The 21846-nt window shown below is 40.4% G+C and overlaps 1 protein-coding gene across 19 annotated transcripts in view; it reads left to right on the top strand.

The window, feature by feature from the left end:
• ABCB11 (ATP binding cassette subfamily B member 11) overlaps positions 1–21846 on the top strand; it is a 68365-nt gene that overhangs the window by 35124 nt on the left and 11395 nt on the right. For 12 of the 19 annotated variants that reach the window (XR_005106004.1, XR_005106002.1, XR_005106003.1 and 9 more), the window contains 13 exons: positions 788–962; positions 4123–4236; positions 6282–6392; positions 7322–7447; positions 8188–8391; positions 9640–9810; positions 10187–10388; positions 11093–11171; positions 12110–12245; positions 14446–14607; positions 17733–17837; positions 17938–18099; positions 20183–20386. Coding sequence is in view for 13 of the 19 variants with exons in the window: in XM_037398869.1 (XP_037254766.1) it covers positions 788–962; positions 4123–4236; positions 6282–6392; positions 7322–7447; positions 8188–8391; positions 9640–9810; positions 10187–10388; positions 11093–11171; positions 12110–12245; positions 14446–14607; positions 17733–17837; positions 17938–18099; positions 20183–20386 (1951 nt within the window). In the remaining 6 variants the exon portion in view is untranslated. The other 7 variants (XR_005106006.1, XR_005106007.1, XM_037398874.1 and 4 more) reach the window with 7 other exon arrangements.

Here is a 21846-nt window from a genome sequence, read left to right as displayed (position 1 = left end):
CCCAGTTCAAGAAAGACAGGGAACTACTGGAGAGGGTCCAGCTGAGGGTGATGAGTGAAGATGATGAAGGGGACTGGAGCATCTCCCTGATGAGGAAAGGCTGAGGGAGCTGGGCCTGTTTACCCTGAAGTCAGAGAGGGCATGTTATCAATGCATACCTTACGGGCGGGTGTCAAGAAGATGGAGCCGGGCTTTTTTCAGTGCTGCCCAGCAACAGGGCAAAGGGCAATAGGCACAGAGCACAACACAGGAAGTTCCACATAAATATGATGGAAAAATTATTTACTTTGAGGGTGATGGAGCACTGGAACAGGCTGCCCAGAGAGGTTGTGGAGTCTCCTGCTCTGGAGACATGCAAAACTCACCTGGACATGATCCAGTGCAGCCTGCTGTAGGTGAGCCTGCTTTAGCAGGGGCTTGGACTAGTTGATCTCCAGGTCCCTTCCAACTCCAACCATTCTGTGATTTTGTGAAGCATTGGCCAAATTCTTAAATCCTATGTCACTCTGCTAAAACCCCAAACCCCAAGGCAAGGTATCTGCGGTGAGTGTTGCGTTTCTTGTACTTATTGCACTAGAACATACAAGGGTTTCATGATCTGGGAGCATTGCTGGTTTCAGCAGTGGTGTCTCAGTTCAGAGTGAGAGGTATCAACCTTACATGGACCCACTGTTAACACAGTGGCCCAGCCAGTCATTGAAGACAACTCATTTTGTTGCTCATTGCTTGTTTTGAAATCTCTTTCAAATTCACTTAATCCCATTTTATTTCTCTTTTCTTTCTACAGATACGATAAGAATCTGGTGTTTGCTCAGCACTGGGGGATTCGAAAAGGAATAATAATGGGATTGTTCACAGGTTATATGTGGCTTATAATTTTCCTGTGTTATGCATTAGCCTTTTGGTATGGTTCTAAACTTGTCCTTGAAGAAGAAGAGTATTCACCTGGAACTCTTTTGCAGGTACCCATTTTAGCCTGATGCAATTTTTCTGGACTGTTTTTTAAAACATTAATTCTGGAACATGTATCTGTAGTGTTCTGGTATCTGGTGGCTCCGTGGTAACAAAGGCTCTATGTGCCTTTTAAAGATCATTACTCAGTATATATATGAAAGTATAGGACAAAATTGGATATGATTAAAAAAAACCCCATCTTTATTTTAAAGATCTGAAATGCTGCTTACTGAGATTGGAAATAATATTTTCATTTGAGAGCCTTCTACACCATTGACAGAGGCCTGAAACCAGCTTTACCATTTTGTGGGTCAGCATATGACTTCTGGGATATTGGGTTCTCTGATGAACTAACTTCGTGGTGAAGAACCCCATTGTGGTAAAGAGAAATCTAACCAAAGACAAGTTTTATCAAATCTAACCTCTCTCTCATGAACAGTTTCTGTTACTTTGAATCACCATTTTCTGTTGCTAACTGCCCACCCAGCTCTACAGGTAACAAAGAACATGTAAATATATATACAATAATACATAAACACACTTGGCTGTGGCTCCTGCAGTGTATACAAAAAAACATACTACCCAGCACGGTACAATGCATCCGCTTCTGCACAGTAGATGCTTCAGACGCTGATGACCTAGATCCAACAAAACCAACATCTGCAGATATTTTCGTTATTTGCTTAAGCCAGGACTGCCCAAATGGCAGGCTGCTGTCCAGACCCAGAGTGAATTTCTCCAGAACCTTGTAAGTGCTGGATGATCTGATGAGACATATATTTCTGCTCCTTCTCTGCTTGTTGCAAACCATGAGAGCTCACAACCACTAGCAGCATGCAGCGCAAAACTTCCTGCTAAATGAAGCTTGGTAAATTACTCTGAGAACACTGTAAAATTAAGTCATTCTGTTCAAGGATGTTGTCCTTCACAGGAAATCATTTGCAACTGCTCTTGACACCCGTAGTTGATAAAAGGTAGTACTGCGAAAAACAAAGAAGCGAGCAATTTCCTTGCCTTGCACATGGTAACTCTAGTTCAGTGCTTCCATGTGACATATGGCAAACAGGGGGGAGCTACCCTGTAGCTGAAGAATTGTAGCTGTCAATGGAGAGGCTCTCCCTTAAGCTTCCCTTCCTCTTAAGTTTCCACTCACCTTTCTTGTACTTCATGTTTTCTGCTGTAGAGTCTTAGCCTGGCAGGGGGGAGGAGAGGAAAATTTGTAGATACAAAACATTTACATATGCTTTTTTTGGTCTGTTGTGTACCAGCCATACTGCATTGAGATACACTAAGCATTGTGTTTCCTCCTTCTATTTAATGTACAGAACCTGCTCTCTCATGTTCGTGATGGATTCTGACATGCATATAACCTACTTGCTTTGGGACTCATTCACACATGAAAATTAGTTTATAGTGAAGCTGAGTATGAACTTATGGCATGATCTATATACATCACAGTGTAGGTGTTTGTAGTGCACAGTATGTGTACAGTAGATTCTCCCTCTCGAGCCATGGGGTTATTTTCAGTAGACATCACGATGGTTTCAGGGGAGAGCTAAGTACTGTGTACTTCCATTTCTTTCTCAACAGTAGTGTTTCCTTATACACTTTGCCCGTTTATCCTGTCTGTTGTTTGTGTTGTATTCAAAGGGCTAGCTGAGTCCTTGATTGCTTCTTAGCAGAATTCTCATGTGTTGCCAAACTATACAGCAGTTCTAGTGCTCAGGTGAATGTTCAAACTATCAGCCACAACAAAGCAAAAAACTGACCAAAAGCATACACCAAAGATATTATCTAAACATTTATAATCTGTTCTGCCAAACCAAATCTGTAGCTGAAAAACTAAGAAGGAATAAAGCAGAGAAAATTCTAGGCAAAAATTGTTCTTTCTGACAAAAGCACACCCTGGTATATTAGCGCTCAGAAGAATAAGCTATACTTACAATACAATGCAGCTCACTCCTTGTTGTAAGGACAACGCGTTTGCATGTGTGTGGTATATAAGTGGTAAATAAGCCTTTATCTTTTGATGTTCACCATCTTCCTGTGTCCTGTTCTTTGAAGGCCCTGTCTCTTATCGGAATTGTCAACATTTTCAGCCTTAGATGGTTCCTGTCTACTCTTAAGAACTTTGATAAAAACCCCTTCATAGGAAATAAGGCATTAGCAGCTCTTAGGAAATTTTGAAAAAATACCTTGGTATTTTGGTTGACATGCTCCAGCTTCACTTGCTTCTAATGTCCAAGGCCAGACTCCAGGGCTAAATTCTTGGAGTGAAGCGTCCTCTGATATTTGATACTCTGTCCAATTGACTTTATTGTCTGTTGATCCTTCAGGAAGAGTGGACGCTGTGGCTCATTTTCTCCAGTGTTGTTCTGGGCTTAGATCAAAAGGGCTTCCTGGGGCTTTCAGAAGAGGGTCACTAGTGAGTAACTCTTCCCCTTAGTTCTTGGATAAGGACTTGAAACAGTGAGCGTGTTTGGTATGTGCTACCTGCAGAAACTGTCCACCTGGACCGATAGTAATCTCAGCTCAAATAGTGGCTAATCCAGTGTTGGTAGCAACCCTTACAGTTCATTTCTGTGTGAGATGGAGACAAAATATTTCCTGTAGTTGGTACCTGCTCCAGAAGTAAGTTTTGTGAGTATTGGAAGAGACAGGAATGGCAATATACAAAGGTTTTAATAGTGTTCTAAGATGCTTTCTGGTTTTGAACTGTTGTAGCCTCTCATCTGTTTACTGGTAAAGGATATCTCCAAAATAATTTGCTTGCCACTGATTCAGTTCCAGTCCTTGTTTCAAGACACAGGCACCCAGTCAAATTGAGGTACCTTAAAAATACATCAGTGGCACCTCAGTAAATATCTGGGTGCTCATGTTTTTAGGTCAGAGCAAATATGAGGTAAGTTGATCTACTTCAGCGTGGAAGCAAAGTTGTGAAAGACAGCAAAAATCCCTTCTAAGATGCATTTGCTTGCTTTCTTGTGGACTAATTATGCTCATATAGTGAATCACTGCAGCTAAGCTGAGGCATAAGAAGTCATTAAGTCGCTGTAGTTTGATTTGTCTGTTTAAGCTCTAAACCATAATAAAAATGTGACATCATATTTTGCTAATGTCTTTTTCCACTTCTTCATATTTTGCTAATGTCTTTTTCCACTTCTTCAGGTTTTCTTTGGTGTTTTAGTAGGAGCTTTAAATCTTGGCCAGGCATCTCCCTGTCTGGAAGCCTTTGCCACTGGCCGTGGGGCTGCAGCAAACATATTTGAGACAATAGATAAAGTAAGTAATGCATTTCCAAGCTATGTCACTTTGTAGTGGAAAACTAATTAAGTAAGCTTCAAGCTGTAGTAGTTTTACATACTGTGTAAATGAGGAAAAATGAGTGCAATTAAAGAATTGATGGTGCAACAGAAAGGTCTAGCAGCATGCACGTGGTCTCAGAGAGGGTGTTGAACAGATTTCTTCAGTGGCCTATTTCTGAATAATGAAGTTTTACCTCAGCTACTGCTGTTTTTTACCCCCATTTCTCCTGATGTACAGTTACTGATCAGTGCTGGCCATGGAAAGCGTACAGGCAAGCAGTAATAGTCACCTCGCAGTCCAATTTGCAGCAAGCATCTAACTCCCAGCCTCCAGACGGCATCAAAAGATTTGGCTTGATTGGCATTTGCAGCAAAGGTGGCCGCTGTCACCTGTCCCAGAGCTACCCTGAGTTAAAATGGGACCAAATGAGCAAGGCACTGGTCACGCAGTGGTCATAAATATTAATTGCAATATTATCTAGACAGATAGATATTTGAAATAAGGTTCTATGAGAAAGTCTGATACCCACTAGCATTTATAAATGAGGATTCCTTTCCATATCTGTATCTGTATAGATATATTTCTATATCCATGTATATCTGTATAAATTTAGTTGTTGTCAAAATACTGATTTCTTAGCAGTACGTAGTATCTCTGATCATTGACAAGCTTTATTGTGCTGAAAGCTACGTAAACATATTAAAATGCTGCCTGTCTTTTACAGAGCACATAAAGGTATATAAAGAAGGTTAGAGGGGCTGTGGTAATGCTAATGGATTTTTTAGTAACCCTTCAATGTTCTATAATAATAATAGCACATATGCCTTATAAATGTACTTCATAAGCTAAAGCTCTAAGATAGACTGAAAAGGAGATGAAGGAAGGGAAGTGGTCTTCAGAGAAAAATTTTAAAAGCACCAGGAGTTGCAACGGTAAGAATTAATCACAAAATTCAAGATAAGGCTAGGTCAGATAACCTTAGGGTAAAACACCCAAACTAAAGTGAGATTTCATCTGTCTAGAGGAAGGGGGATAAAATTAGATCCATCTGCTTGCTGCATTTGTAGATTTCTGATTGGACAGTAAAAGCACAGCTCTGCCTTGATACAGATATTTTTCTGGCACTAAACTTACATTCATGCTGCAGTTCCCATTTGCTGGATCAGTGAAACTTTTCTTCATAGCTTAATATCTGAATTTAAGTAAGATACAGTCCTAAAGCAGAACCAATCTTTTAGCTGTTCTTAACATCTTGAAAAATACACATTTCTATATTAAAATTCCCTTCAATCTGTTAGGCTGCATTAAAAATCATGCACGTTTCAGTTATCAAATGTTGTTGTTACCACAGTTTTTATTCATTCTCTGTATTCCATGCTTAAACAATATATCCTTAGAAAATTTGATTTTTGGGGGGGTTCCTCAAATTTCTCTTAGTCCTTTGCTCATGTCTAGCAGTCTACAATACCCAAGGCCTGGCCAAAAGTATGTGACCCCCAAAGCGCTTAATGGGAAAACTTCAAATAAGGATTCCAGCTCTTAGGACTGGGTGTGCAAGGATGGATATTTTAAATGCAAAGTGGTGAAGCATGCAGACTTTCCAGCAATGAATTGGTTTTCAGTGCTGTAGGAGAATGTTTATGAGTGAAGCAGTGTCATTTTATTCCTAAGGAGCTGGCTAAATTAACTTAGTTAAAATGCCTCACTCAGTCAGCTATTCTGTTCCAGCAAAAACTAGCTGAGTAGGTTGACCGTGGCAATTGCAGTAAGCCTATAAAGAAAAAAAGGTGCAATTCATCTTGCCTATACTACCCACCAGTGACAACTCCCCTGTCACTTTGGCCTTCAGTTTCATGTCCCTTGCCTGCAAGCCCTGGGGCAGAGCCTGCTGCTGGCTCAGTGCAGCCAAGTGCTGTTCAAACAGAAGCGCCATGGCTTTGTATAGCATTGGGCATATTTATCTATTGCAGCAGTGTTGGCTGTTTAACAGCAACTAAATAACACAATAATTTCTATCCTAGAAACCCGCCATTGATTGCATGTCAGAAGATGGCTACAAGCTGGATAAAGTACGAGGTGAAATTGAATTTCATAATGTAACATTTCATTACCCCTCCAGACCAGACGTAAAGGTAATTATTCACCATCCATCCCATGAACATAACTACTGTAAAAAACCCAAAATATCCCAGTTCTACTAGCAATTTGTAGATTTTCAGAAGTTAGTTTTCCAGAAGCCTAGACCCTCTGTTTAAAAGTAGACTAAATAATTCTTCTATTAAAGGGTTCTTCTACTTACCATTCTGCTTGTTTTACCATTCTGACATACCCATTGCCATACATATTCCTTGCTGCTGAACATAAACTTGTAGCAATTTCAGACAAATTCACCTGCATACAGCTTCTCTGACAATCAGTTATGCACCTGTATTAACATGTGCTAGAGCAGGACACAAAATAATAAGCTGAATGGTGCAAAGAGATTTTATAGAACCTCCCATTACCCTGGGGATGTGCCATCTGACCCATCAAAATGCTAGGAAAAGGTACGGGAACATCGGCTGTATACTCAAATATTTCTCTACTACTGTGTTTGAATTGACAAATTCTCCTTGGAAAAGCATATTATTGGACAAGCAAATGAGTGCTATTGCTTCTAAAGCATATGAAGTACCAGATTCTTCTACATAATTTCACTGTTACATTCTTAATATTTATGCTTTAGCAGACATGCATAATACAAGGTACAGTGTTCTTTAAAGAACTACTGCCAAATTCTCCCGTGTTATTAACTTGACTAGTTCTTAATGATGAACAACAGGAACAAAAAAAGATCAAAATCTGCCTGCCTGTCATGGAAAACAATGCTCTGCATTTATAAACTTTTCAAACAATATAAAAATATTTTGCTTTGCTTTTCCTCTTTCTTCAAAATATTTTTCTGAATTTTGTAAAATAACTTGGAATCTCCATTTTAAGATACAGAATATATCCACTTGGTTGTATGACTGTGAAAGAATTAGAATGGATAGATTTTTTCTTTTTTCTTTTTTCTCTCCAGATTTTGGATAACCTTAATATGGTTATTAAAGCAGGGGAAACAACAGCTTTTGTTGGAGCTAGCGGAGCTGGAAAAAGTACAACAATGCAGCTCATCCAGCGTTTCTATGACCCCACTGATGGCATGGTGAGTGTATCAGCCTAGAATATATTTCTCCACCCTTGGGGACTTGAAAGAACAGCATGGTTTCTTCTCTGATGTGGGAAGACTCCTGACTCTTTTTTTTTTTTTTTTTAAAATGAGAGAAATGTCCTCTGTGCATTTCAGGGGAATGCAGACCAGTCCTATGTGAAAGGTAAAAAACTGTTAGGAGAAGCTATACCTATAGAATATAATTCAGGAGTGACAAATCATTTTCCATTCTGGAAAATACAGTGTTGAACATTTACTCATTATCCCATAATATTGCTTTAGCATATGTAATTACCATTTAGTAATGTATCGGCTAAGAATATGAATTACATCTATTAACAGTCTCATTCCATTTATGTGTTCCTAGAAGGCACAAATCACATACATGGTGACCTGTACTTGAATGTATAAAAGACAAAGAACCAATTTATTGTAAATATATAATCTTGATTTTGATGATTACTTTCCACCTGATTTTATTTCTGAGGCCAAGCAAAAAGAGTTATTGGGAAATGAAACCAAACAGCACAACACCTAAACCCAAGAACTAACATATACTGCTGCAGCTGCATTGCATTTTGTGTATGAAAGCTGCTTTTTACACTGATCATAGAAACTCAGCATCACAGGCTCTTCATTTCCACTGTGTCTTTCTTTGTCTCTGAACTGGAGGAGATAATGTCCTTGATTAATTTTTTTATTTTTTTTGTCCATATTTTAATTGGCTTCTGTAGATTACCCTGGATGGCCATGACATTCGTTCCCTTAATATCCAGTGGCTACGCTCACAGATTGGTATTGTTGAACAAGAGCCAGTCCTGTTTGCCACCACGATTGCAGAGAACATTCGCTATGGTCGGGATGAGGCTACCATGGAAGACATAATCAAAGCAGCCAAACAGGCCAATGCTTACAATTTCATCATGGACTTGCCACAGGTATGCTGTGACTCGTAAAATATTTGGCAGAATTTGATGTAAAAATAGAGAATTCTTTTGTCCCTCCCCTCATGCAGCCATTTGTGCTTGGGTAGAAGGGCAGAAGATTAATGTAGACACTAGGCAGCAGCCTTTCCTTTGACTAGAGTTAATTAGGTCTTACTACGTCACCAAGTTAAAAACAAAAAACAAACCACAAACCAAGAAGAATTATCTCCTCAGGAGTCATGCTCAGCATTCAATATCACGTTAATAATCATAGCATGATTTTAAAATATGTATTTTTCCTGCTATGGACATCTGTTTCTGCTCAAGCCAAAAGCAATTTAGAGCCCAGACTCTTACTAGCCAGCATATGTTTTTGAGCAATCTGTACTGATCCTCACAACCTTATCTCCTATGAGCTCTGTAAGTCGGCTGGAGGTTCCCTTTTCCCCGTTTCCTTCCTTATGATGACAGGGCTTTGATCAGTCCCATAGTATACCCCTTATAAACCCCCTATTTGATAGTACTGGGCTGTTTACTTTTCTAGAATGTTATTTTGCCAGGTTGTGTCTCAAAGGGACACGTTACAACAGTGAACCTGATTGGCAGGATTCAAGTACCATTAGCTAATGTCAGTATCTACTTTTTATCCTTCACCGATGCGTTGCCAGGCTTCCAGGAAAATATTCATAGAAAGACCGTGTAAAGGCCCCTGTTTATTTCCTAGAAATGGAGGAGTAAACAAGATTTGGCTCTAGGTGAATATAATTATCCTGGCTCTCAAGATGCTAGGCTTTGTGTGTTTATTTAATTCTTTGCCTGAACCTGATGCCACCAGAGCATGATGTCTATGAATCACAGACACAGTGTTCATGAGTCACAGGCTATCAGCAAAGTCCAGCTCTGTGGAGATTGCTGGTGAGTCATCTGATGGAGAGTGGGCAGGTGTTTCCTTTCCATTTCAGCTTTTGCTGATACAGTCATTTTGAGCCAAACAAGGACATCTCACCTTTTTATCAGTACATACTTTTGGCTTGGGGTTGGAACCCCAGTTCAGGAAAAATGATGTTGTCCATTATGAAGGAAGTTATTTCCTCATTTCTCCTTTGAATCTGGTGCACTAGCAATGTTTTTGTCTTTCAAAGATAATAAATTTTTAAGTGTACTCCCAGGACAAATTTGGGAGACCTTTTACCAATGTCTTCACCAGAAGCTTATCCCTTTTTGTTACTTGTTTCATTTTATTTTTTTTCCTTCACACAGCAATTTGACACTCATGTTGGAGAGGGTGGAAGCCAGATGAGTGGAGGTCAAAAACAGAGGATAGCTATTGCTCGAGCTCTTGTACGAAACCCGAAAATCCTGCTGCTGGATATGGCTACATCAGCACTTGATAATGAAAGTGAAGCTACTGTCCAGGAAGCACTTCATAAGGTTTGCGATAGATCAGCATAAATCAGACTTGAAAGGGCAGAAATTATTTTTAATGCACATTGCAGAGGGTGCTGCTGAATTGCAACAAAGTGGTGAGAAGCTTTTCTCAATAGCTGTTTCATGTGCACATGTAGAACTTTAGTATTATTGACAGAAAATATTTTTTTCTTACATTGGGACATTCACAGAAAGCTATAGCTCCCTTTGCTCAGAAACAGATGCTCATCTATGGGCTATGGGTGGACTTCAAGTCAAAGTCAGCTGAAAGCAACAGAAAGACTCCTGTTGATTTGACCAAACTCTAGACTACGTAGTACTGGCTCCAAGCATTTTTGTTTGCTATCCTGGGAATGAGGCTTTTGTTGTTCCCTGTCAGGCTCGCTTTGACCGCACCGTAATCTCAATAGCTCACCGCCTGTCAGCCATCAAAGCTGCTGATGTCATCATTGGGTTTGAGCATGGAAGGGCTGTGGAGAGAGGAACTCATGAGGAACTCTTGCAGAGGAAAGGGGTTTATTTCATGTTGGTGACCTTGCAAAGCAAAGGAGACAAAGCACTTAACAGGGAAGACACAGAAAGTAAGTGTTTTGTTTTCTTTTATAAAATGATGCACAATTTCCACAGAATGCAGGTTTTAATATATATTTTTAATGAGGGTTAGTTGCTTCTTTTTTTTTCCTTCCACCTTTATAGCTGAAGTTTAGCATTCACAGAAGTAATGCATTGATACCATGGCCAGAGTGGTTTTACTACACATACACTGAACGACCTTTCTCATATAGATCTGTCCTGAAACATTAATCTTGACCTGCAATACCCGGCATTTTATAGATCCATTTAGTGCTGACAGTCCAGTCCTGCCGCATTTGAAATGCAAGCACATTACAGAATACGCTGAAACCACCCTATTTGTTTTACTAGAGGCAGATTTGAATCAAAGCTTCTGGAAATGGAGGTCTAATAGAATGATCTGTTGTACTTTTGTAAAGCATCGTACCTTGGAAATGATTATCTTAAAAGAAGAGAGCAATTGCACTGCTAAAATAGGGAGACAGACTTTAGCAGTCACATCCCAAGTGACTTGGTCCTTGGGTTAATATTCAGTTAACTTCATCATGTCAGAGGTTGAGTAGCAAGGTTGTATTGCATTCCTTGCCTTCTACAAAGTATTCCAGTTATGACTTGGAGGCACTGCACTTTTTTCCAGAGCCACAGTGGACTTGGGGTGTATTCAGTTTTAGCACAAATTGAAGAGCTCTATATACTATACTATGTTTTACAGCAGCAGAAAATAGCATGGTTGAGCCAAATCTTGAGAAAGTCCAGTCATTCGTCAGAGGAAGCTATCGGGCCAGTTTGCGGTGAGTCTTAAAAATTATTGTAAATCTCAATATGTTTCCAGATCTCTATACTTCATCCCACTATTCCAAAATGCTTATAGTGCTGATGAATCACTTCTCTGTACGTTGCGTAAAGCAGGGTGGAAGGGCTGCAAGTATGTTACTAAGATAAGAGTTCACTTGGAAAGAAATAGCTTGGGTAGTATGCTACTGATTGAAGGCTCATGGGTAAACAGCAAGGTACTTAATTTGACTCCCCTTTCTATCCATAGTACATTCTCTCCAATTCTGTGTTAATGTTCCATTTTTAATATTACTACCCTACAGCCGTATATTTGTATTACCTAAAGCACTTTCAGTCCAGCCACTTGAAAAATTACTTGCTGTGCAATTACTTGAGAAATCAATACAATGTACAAGGACATTTTTATTATGGCTTCTGCTTGATGAAAGTTAAAGCATTTTACAAGCCAGACTGTCTTGTAGCTAGACACTTATTATTTCTTTCAGGCAAGCCCATGTTAGACATATGCAAATGAATACCTCTACAGTACAGCATTATGTTTCATCAGGGATAGAGCTGGATTGTTTCAGCATCCCGTTTTGCTGGACTGAGTTACTTGAAAGTGATAATGATGGACTGACTTGGTGTCTTAATGGCTTGTGCAAATATAGTAGGATACAGCACAATTTTACTTTACAAATACATGGTGCAGGGTACATATAAGACGATGACTGAGTGGTGGGGTGAAATATGATTTTGAAAAGTATTTGTCCCTGTTGTGGGATATTTTCTTCTCAAGAAGTGGAGAAAACAAAAAGAAAGAAAAAGTCTGTGGGATTCCTATGATTTGCTTCAGTGAATCCTGATTTAGTTGATATAGAATCTGCATCTGCTTTGCAAGCAAGTATTGTGTTACTGAGCTGTGAAGAGCAGACCATATCTGTCCTCTCTACAGAGCTTCACTTCGGCAGCGCTCCAGATCTCAGCTCTCTAACATGGTCCCTGACCCTCCATTATCCATTGCAAGAGATCATGCAGAGTCTATATATGTTATGCCTTCTTATGGAGAAGATGATGGACAAGCAAAAAAGGTCAGGTCCAATAGTTTTTTATTAAATTTTCAACCATACAGGTCATATTACTTGGTAATGATAACCTGTAGATGTGTGGCTCTGTGTCGTGTTTAACCCCAGCTGGCAAAGCACCACCACGCAGCCACTCACTCGCTCCCCTCCCAGCCTCCAGTGGGATGGGGAGGAGAATCAGGAAAAGGTAAAAGCCATGTGTTGAGGTAAGAATAGTTTAATAATCAAAATAAAGTTAAATGTGCTAATAATTGTAATAGTAGTAATAATAGTAATAGTAGCAGCAGCAGCAGAAGTAGTAACAATAACAACAATAATAACAATAATAAAGAGAGAGAAATAAAACCCAAGAGGAACAAGTGATGCACAACAGAGCTGCTCACCACCCACTGACTGATGCCCAGCCAGTCCCCCAGCAGCGATCGGCCCCTCCTGGCTGGCTCTCCCCACTTCATCTCCTGAGCACGATGCTCTGTGGTACGGAATATCCCTTTGGCTGGTTTGGGTCACTGTTGTGGCTCTGCTCCCTCCCATTCTTGGGTACCTGCTCACTGGCAGAGCACTGGAAACTGAAAAGTCCTTGACTTAGAGTAAGCCCTATTTAGCAACAACTAAAACATCAGTGTGTTATCAACATTGTTCTCATACTAAATCCAAATACAGCACTGCACCAGCTATTAGGAAAGAAAATTAACCCTATCTCAGCCAAAACCAGGACACTGTTTGTTATAGTTGTTGACAGTTACTACTTCTTGGACTGATCCTTTTCTCTGCTAAAACAAAAGCACAGCTTCAGTTCTGATTCTCTGTGTATACCCTAGGCTGCATTTTGATGGCTGTTATGCTTATTGGTCCATATACAATTTCTAGCAGAGCATGATCTGTTGGTAAATTGATATATGTGGTAGATTAAGCTGAAAAAGTCATATTCATAAAAGGTGAACTAACTGACAAAAAGAAAAATGCTCAGTCTGTGAAATTTAATAGCTACTCAGGGGTACAAATGACACTGCTTCTTGTTCAATAAAGAGCAAATTCACTTTCATCTCAAAATCATCTGGAGACTTGAGTAAAGAGAGACCCTCACTGCAACCTAACTACAGGGTCCTTTCACTGACAGTGTACTTGTGCAATCAACTAGCATAGAAAATAAAGACAGCATGCCTTAAAATTATGCAGAATATGTAGGAATATACACAGTGGGTTTCCAAAGTGCTTATGAAGCTCCCTGCACTGATTTGCATGGCTACAATTGCTCAGTGCAGAGAGCAGCGCTTAGAAGTCACGTTCTTGCTATTGCTAAGCCGATTCTGTGGATAAATAGAGGGCTTTACTGCTGTCACTCTGGTGCTAGCTCAGAAGGAAGAGAAAATACAAGGTGCTTCCACCCATTCATCCTTGCACGTTTTGGGCTGATAGGTCTTCACAGGGTCTGTTTTGTCTGGGCATTTCCAGCTGTATGGACTGAGGGAGATAAGCAGGGCTCAGCACACTGAGTGTTAAAAAAACTCTGCACAAATCAAACTGCAGGGTAAGTTATAATTTGATGATGAATATTCTACTCTTACTGGGAATAATTATGGGAATTCAGCATATAGTCTGAGGATATTTCACAGAAGGGAGGCACAATTAGCATGTATAAAGCCTGAATCCAGCTATGACTCTGAGATCTCCCATTTTAATTATATAGTGTACCTGTTAATTTGATGCAGAGTCTGATTAATGTGTTCACCCACGACACAAATCTTAATATTTAAGAAGATTCCATGAGTAGTGCAAAAAGCTGCTTGTGAGGAAGAAGTTAAAGTTTTGGCACTGAGTATTGCATCGCACCTCATATCTGGAGGCAGCAAAAAGTGAACAGCTTGAGTTTCAGTGGCAGAAAATCTTAAAGTGCTCGTAATGAACCTCTTAGGTTGGAATCAGTAGAACTGCTCAAGGAATGAATCTCTTTTTCTCCAGGGACAGTAAAGGTAGTAAGTAATCTATGTAACCCTCTCGTTAGGACTCCCTAGCCCTACAGAAGAGCTCCAGACAGCAGCCAAGACCCATCGTCGCCCCTTCCTGTACGCAGCCATAACAGCTGTTTGGGCTCTGGATAGCCATTTAACAGACTAGGCTAACTTTTATCTCGCTATCAAAGGGAGAACATCACTGGGGGAATGCATTTGTTTCATAAATCCAGCCTGTTTTGGTTTTTTTTCAGGAATCTGTTGCAGTGGAGGAAGATGTCAAACCTGTACCATTTACCAGAATTTTGAAATACAATGCCTCGGAATGGCCGTACATGGTGCTGGGATCTCTGGCGGCAGCTGTGAATGGAGCAGTCAGTCCACTCTATGCTTTGTTATTCAGTCAGATTCTTGGGGTATGTTACGCTGACATTTTAAAGTGTATTTTAGCTCTGAAGCAGGGGGGAGTGAATATATGATGCAGAGCTTGACAAGTTTTGGGCAAATCTTTAGATCTTGTCAAGTAAGCCTTCTTGCCTATAAACAATTATTCAGTAGAGATATTTATATCACTGTCATCACACTATCATTTGAGCTCTTTGAAGGGGTAGGCTCATAAGCATTTGTCATGCATTCTTCATTTTCTCTCTTTTTTGCTTTCTAGGAGCTGTTGGGTGTGGGTTTCTGTACTCGCATACAGTGTATTTTAGATGAGACAAGATGTACCTCACGTGCAGGTATAGTGCAGAGAGACACATGCAGAGGTCCTTCCCAGCAGCATTTTATTCTACAGACTTGGCCAAGCCTTTGAGAAAGCTTTCAGTCAAATCCAAAAAATACTTCACTTTTTTGTTCATATATCTCAGGAGGGTATTTGCTGCCTGCTCCTTGCGGAATGCCAAGGGAGAGGTAGATAATCGTAATAGGGTTCATAGCTGCCACTAAAAAGTAGGCTTGCATTGACAAGTTTGGAAGACAAGCAGGAAACAGGAATCAACTTTAAACCCTGGCACTCACTAAAGGATGCATTACCATCAAAATCCACAGCCTCACTTGAAACTTTTCAAGAGTTCAACCATGACTGGTTTTTCCTTCAAAAACATGCCATAATAGAAGGAGGATGCTTTTAGCTGTAGGCCTGCCACCTCCAAACACTTTCTGAGTGTCTAGACCTCATGCTAAGGACTGTGGCTTTCACTAGACAGCAGGTGAGATACTGCTATGTGCATTCTGCAACGAATCTAACCTTTGTTTCCTTTTAAGAGAGGTTTTCTAGACACTGGGAGGTCTGGGGCTGACATCATCCTGCAAGATGCAAAATGCCTTCGTTGCCAAGGATGAATTCCTTCTCTTGAAGGTCTCAGTCAATCAAAGGAGAGAGGCTGTAAGGAAAAAAAAAAAAAAGCCATAATGAACATGAGCAAAGTCCAACATCTGGGTTTCATTATTCATAAATTTAAAACATTTCTTCCTGGTGCCAAGGCAGTCAGGCAGATGCAATATGCATCTGCTTTCCAAGCTGTCTGAATATCTGCAACGATGTTGTGACAGACATGTGGGCTTTTACTCTGAGACCAATATGCTGGAGAAGTGAGGGGAAAAATCCCCACAGCTATGAAATGAAAGGACAAATTTAGCAAAATCTGCCTTGCAGGTGCTCAGAAAGTAATCCCAAAAAGTGAACGAAGAACTGGATAATAGCGGATACGTCTTCTGATCAGTTCAGATCATCAGTGTACCTTTGGAACGAAGTTCTCAGTAGTTTCTTTCTACTGTGCTTCGGTTCCCACTGTGGATTTATCTCAGAGTATGGGAAATGGATCCTTTCCAGTGAAACTCAACTGGAAGATGTGCTCTGGCTGCTATTGGGCAAGCAGCCAATGGCCCCAGATAAAAGAGAGTCCACACTAAAACTGCTGAAACTTACATAATCTGAACATGGATACCTCAGCAACAACCCTTTCCTTTTATAAACTTGATGCTATTGTTCCTGCTACATGTTACTGTAATCAGTGTTATTTTTTAAAATCAAGAGCACAGGTTAAAAACATATCTGAGCATGTTAGGATAGCCACAGAATGGGATAGTTCAATTTTACAGGACAGATTTGCAAGGGGAAAAGAAAATCCTGTCTTAGCATTACAGAGATCTTGTCCCAACAAATGTTATCCACGTTTCCTTTGGTAGGACTATAAAGTGCTACTGCTCTCAGTTTAGGTAGAGTGTAAGCATGTAAGCGCTTGAAACACCAAGTGCTGTTTTGATATTATCATTTTGGATTTTGCAGGATTAATTTTGTTGCCAAGGTACTGATGCACAAAGTTAAAATACCTGAAGCGGAATTCCCACTAGAGAACAGCTATTTCTTTTCCTCAGATTCATGCTCTAATTCCGCTCTGTTACTTTGATGCATAGCTCACTTCGAACCATAAATAACTTGGGTTGACCTTTTAAGACTAGTACTTAAGTTTATTTTTGTGGAATTTTTATGTTTTGCAGCTCTAATGAAAATTCCTTCTTTCTACTGTTAAATACTTACCTAGAAGAATTGAAGTTGGTTTTGATATCAGTAAAAGTCAAATGCAGAAGTTATTTTTAATTGTGCCTTACAGATAACAGATTGAGAGATTAGTCAATTTATAGTAATTTTTACCTGTGAAGTCCAATTAGAATTAATTTAAGGTTGGTGGAGAAGTACAAGCATGAGCTGTGGCTTATACCTGCAAGTAGCAGAAGTAGTTTAATAACTTCAGGTAGGTTAACTGACCTGCGTATCAACTGCTCTGACTGAAATAAATTGCTAAAGGCTGGCTGCTTAGATTGGACCACTACTTCAGCAGCAGCCAGTAATGCTGGCAGGTTTTGAAAAAGACCAGATATTAAGAACAAGAGATAAAAGGAAAACAATATGGACACTGGAGCAGAGTGGGGTGGAGGGGCTCTGCTTTAAGTACGAACGCTTTTTCTCAAGCACCCAGCAGTAAGTGAATAGCTCGCATCCACAATCCTGCAGTAAAAGACGACAAGTTCCTCTTGAAGCTTACCTATAGCAACTATAGCAGCTGTTAGTGTTGTGCAAAGAGTTATGCTAGGGTATAATTATTTACACAGACTTCATTTTGTATGGTCCAATAAAGCTGTAATTGGCATAATTAGAGAGGGCGTAAGGTAGCTGCTGCACTGTTGCTTTGTCACTATGCTATTTATTTAATTGCTGTTCTCTGATTAGCACACTGTATCTTGTTTAGAATGGGGGGATGATTGATTAATTATAACTAGGCATGGGCGACAAGTAATAGCATTATGTGCAAACACGGAGTATAATAAACTCGTTTAACAGGAGTAAAAAGCATTATATTGTACTCGGGCTCACCGCAGGAAAAATAAGGAATCAGGCCTTCGCCAGAAGTGAGGGAGAGCTCTGTGTTCTGGCTTTGGTTCGAGGGCGGGCTTCTGTACTTGCCAATAGGGAGTCATGAACAAACTTCACACAGGGCAAAAGTGACGTTTCTGATACGATGCCACCCTTTTTTTTCCAAAGACCTTCTCCATTCTTGACGAGGAAGAACGAAGAACCCAGATCAATGGTGTCTGCCTGCTCTTTGTCTTTGTCGGAATTCTTTCATTTTTCACACAGTTCCTACAGGTATATAGCAGTTCCAATACGGGTAAATTTTGTTTCTGATCCCTCACTCTGTGGGTATCTCTTTCTGTACACTATTTGTATTTATTTTTATGCACTCCAGGGATACACCTTTGCCAAGTCTGGAGAGCTGCTTACAAGACGGTTAAGGAAAATTGGTTTCCAGGCTATGCTAGGGCAAGACATTGGTTGGTTTGATGACCAGAAGAACAGCCCTGGTGCTTTGACTACAAGACTTGCAACAGACGCCTCGCAGGTCCAAGGGGTAAGACCTGGTAGCTTAAGAATTGTTTTACAGTAAGCACTGATTGGAGGCCACTTTTGGCACATTGTCACAGAAATAAGCCAGCATGCAGCCAGCGAGGTCAGTGTAGATCAGCTCTTGGTCAGTCAATTAAGCTACTTCTATTTATCATAGGCTGTTAACGCGGAACTATTATCACTGTGTTTACTGAAAAGCACAAATAGGGTCATAATTTACTGCCCATTATTCCTGCCTGTATTACCAGAACAAGAACACAAAATCAACAAAATACCAACCATCAGCAGAAGGCGAAGGAGCATACAATGCAAAAGTTTTACATTCTTTTTTTCTGGAGGTAAATTAGCTTTTTTTGCCACAATGCTTAAGCATTTATTTCAAAAACATGCCAGACTAGTATTTTAGTGATACTAATCATGTCTTCAAGTTTTCAGCATGGTCTTGTGCTTGTGACTGTTTTGAATTAAACTGACAGTTTTAAACTTGGAAAAATAGTTTACACTACTGGCTGGTGTGCCAGTTAGGGAATCGTGCAGCAAGTTTCAGCGTGACTTTTTGTTTGTGAAAGGGAACCGCCAAGCCCATGTGTTGTGTTCCTTAGTGTGTGAGGGTTGAATCCTGCTGAGCTATCCATGTTACCTATCTCAATTGATGCTTTGGTAGAAGTGAGTCAGATGCCACTTCACTTGACTCCAATGCAAGCGATTTTCCAGAAATGAAGAAGGAAACATCTCTGTTACAACAATTGCCCTGTTTCAGCTTGACTGAAAATGGTAGGTTAGTTTTTAAGAACTCTTAATGGAGGTTTTAAGAATTTAAACGACAAATGAGAGGAGGTTCCTAAAGCCCCTGTCAGCAGCAATTTCTACAGAATCAGAGAAACCAGCAAACCTCTTCAGCCCTTTCAGGCACTTACAAAGCATATTTTAATTGGAATAAACAAACTTGTAAAACACCGACTGAATAATTTAACAGCCTCCTAAGGGACATCTTTGTTCTAAGCACATGTGGAACAGCAGGGCACAGCCACAGCTCCAGGGGAAAAACCCAGAGCTACCTGAGCAGCAGTGTCCTCCACCTTTCACTGGCTAACACAGAGCTCGGGCAACTGCCGCTCTTGCAGAGCGAGCTGAAGGTGAGAAGATGCACGCAAGAGTCCAGGGTCTGAAAATGTCTGCATCTGCACCAGGAGTAAGACATGGACTCTTGATGTGTGTGTGGCGGGGTGACGTTAAAGCTGCAGGGTCCACCTAAGAGCAGCCCGTTCCTTTTGGTAGCTTCTGCAGAGCCGGCAGCTGTACATTCCAGCACAGCCGGGCCCGAGGCACCTTGCCCTCCTTGCTGCAGGTCAGAGGAGGAGCAGATCATAAACATTTTGTGCTACAATTTACATCCTGCAAATGAATCAGACTGAAAACAATCAAGGATATCAAATCTATATATTTTTTCTAATACGTAGCAACCTACTTTCTATCTAGGGCTGCTGTTTACTGCTAGAAAGAAAATACCTTCTGAGTAAATAAATCAGGTTTATTACAAAGAATAGTGTTCTTGAAGTACATAAGGAGAAGATGAATGCATTCAATAAAGGCTATGTCAGTTTTTCCTTAATAAAGAGGCAGAAATGCAACTTTAATTCATCCTTTCTCGGTGATGTTTCTTATTGATTTTAGCTGAGACTTTGTTGTTAAAGTTGCAAAAAGGTTTTGTTTATTATTTAAATCTAGACAGATAAATGTAGGTGCTAATCAAACCATTCAAATGAGTGATTCCCCAGGGAACCAAGGAAACTAATTTCAATGGTTAGATTATCTTTTTCGCAATCATTAGAAACAATTTTATGAGGTCTCAGTGGGAAGTTTGGGGGGTGAAAGGAATATTGGACATATGCAGTCCTTTGGATAAACTGTTTCCAATTGATTGTATCCAAACTGGTTAAATTCCAGTATAATCAGCAGCCATTTGTGCTTTATGATATTAAAATATCATTTAAAGTTTTCTGAAGTTTTATAGGAAAATTTATTTAAAGATTATTGAAGTTACTATTGGAGTACAAGTCAATCATCTCTGCTTCTTTTCTTTGAAGGCAACTGGATCGCAGATAGGAATGATTGTCAATTCCTTTACCAACATCGGCGTGGCCATCATCATTGCTTTCTACTTCAGCTGGAAACTGAGTTTAGTTATACTGTGTTTCCTGCCATTTTTGGCCTTATCTGGAGCTGTGCAGGCTAAAATGCTGACGGGATTTGCCTCTCAGGACAAGAAAGCGCTGGAAGCTACTGGACGGGTAATGTTATTTAAAAATTAATGTATATTTGCAGTCACGGGTAGTTGAAAAATCAGGCATTTGGCACTGTCAGTAATTCAGAAGTAATGAAACTGGGCAATATTTCACAAATAAGTTGTAATATTTCAGCTTGTCAAACCATTGAAACACCACTGGGAACTCCCTAACTGCAAAAGCACTTGCTGCATGGAATGCAACCAACTTTTCAAACGTTATTGGACCTAATTGGTAGACACAGATTTCTCAGCAGTCTGTTTCACCTTTGTCAGGTCTTATTTAAATACCCATTTGTTGATGCCCTCTATGTATGTACGCTGCCCTCAGAAAGCAGCGATACTTGCTGACCCAGAAATCCTGACATCCGAGAATTTGGCGCTGAACCACAGATTAGTACGTCCAGTTTGGAGAGAGTGGAATTGTTCCTTCAGTAAGCCCGACTAGCCTACCAGCTTCTCCATCAATGTGTGCTACTAGATCACAGGCATAACTTTATTTTTATGTATGGATTTTGAGGGTCAAAATTATATCGATTCTCATTTCGCAGCTAGTATATAATTTTTTTAATTGGAATTTGTTTTTTTAAATTCAGATAAGCATTATCCCTTTTTCTGTTAATTTGTATCAGGAGACGTAGCACTTTTGCATACTTTAAATTTTGCTTCATGGTGAAAAAACACCTGTGTGTCTATTAAACCAGCCAGCATGGGGCATGAGGAAGGAAATCTCTAAACTTACAACGTGATTCTTTTACTGACTGACTCCGACCTTCCTTTACGAGCATTAACTTAGGCACTGCAACCATTCTAGGCTAAAGGCCTCCTCCTAGTTACTCTAGCTCCAGTGTCAGAGTTTAGCAGCTTCCCATGCACCGTTGGCTGCAAGACCCTGTGAACTGCCTCACCTCGAAGGCTGAGAATAGGTTTACGTAGTAAACTATTGCACTGGCTGAGCAGACTTCCAGGCCACGTACCCAACAAGGAAAAGGTAGGACACACGAGAGAAAATGGCCATTTCTTCACGAGTTCGCTCCTGTGCAGGTCTGCAGCCTTTGAAACACCCCAGCTCCTCTGACTTCTGTTCTGGGTCACCAAGTTCTGGCACGTGATGCACAACCTGGTGCTGTTTAAACATACTCAGTTCAACTGTGCAGAAACCCAACTGCACTAGAAATGTCAGGATTTTAGAAGACAGGCAACATGAGGAAGACTACCTCAGGTTACGCTGCTCAGAGTAGTTCCTGAGCCTTTTCCCTCACTTTAGGCTGCCACATTTCTAGCATCAGCAAAAGCGAGCTCTGCAGCCCTCTCAGAGCCTCGGCTTTTCCTTCTGCAGAGCCACTTAGCCCAGCCTAAAATGACTCTTGCGGAGTTCCCACTCCTCCTCCCTCCTACACTGCAGTCCTGCCCACCAAACACCTTACCCATCCCACCTTCCAGCCTGCCCCATCTAAACCTTCCCTC

This window comes from Falco rusticolus, chromosome 8, assembly GCF_015220075.1.
Source record: "Falco rusticolus isolate bFalRus1 chromosome 8, bFalRus1.pri, whole genome shotgun sequence".
Taxonomy (NCBI): Eukaryota; Metazoa; Chordata; class Aves; order Falconiformes; family Falconidae; genus Falco; species Falco rusticolus.
Note: the sequence above shows the minus strand (reverse complement) of the source record. Positions and strands in the feature narration are given on the sequence as shown.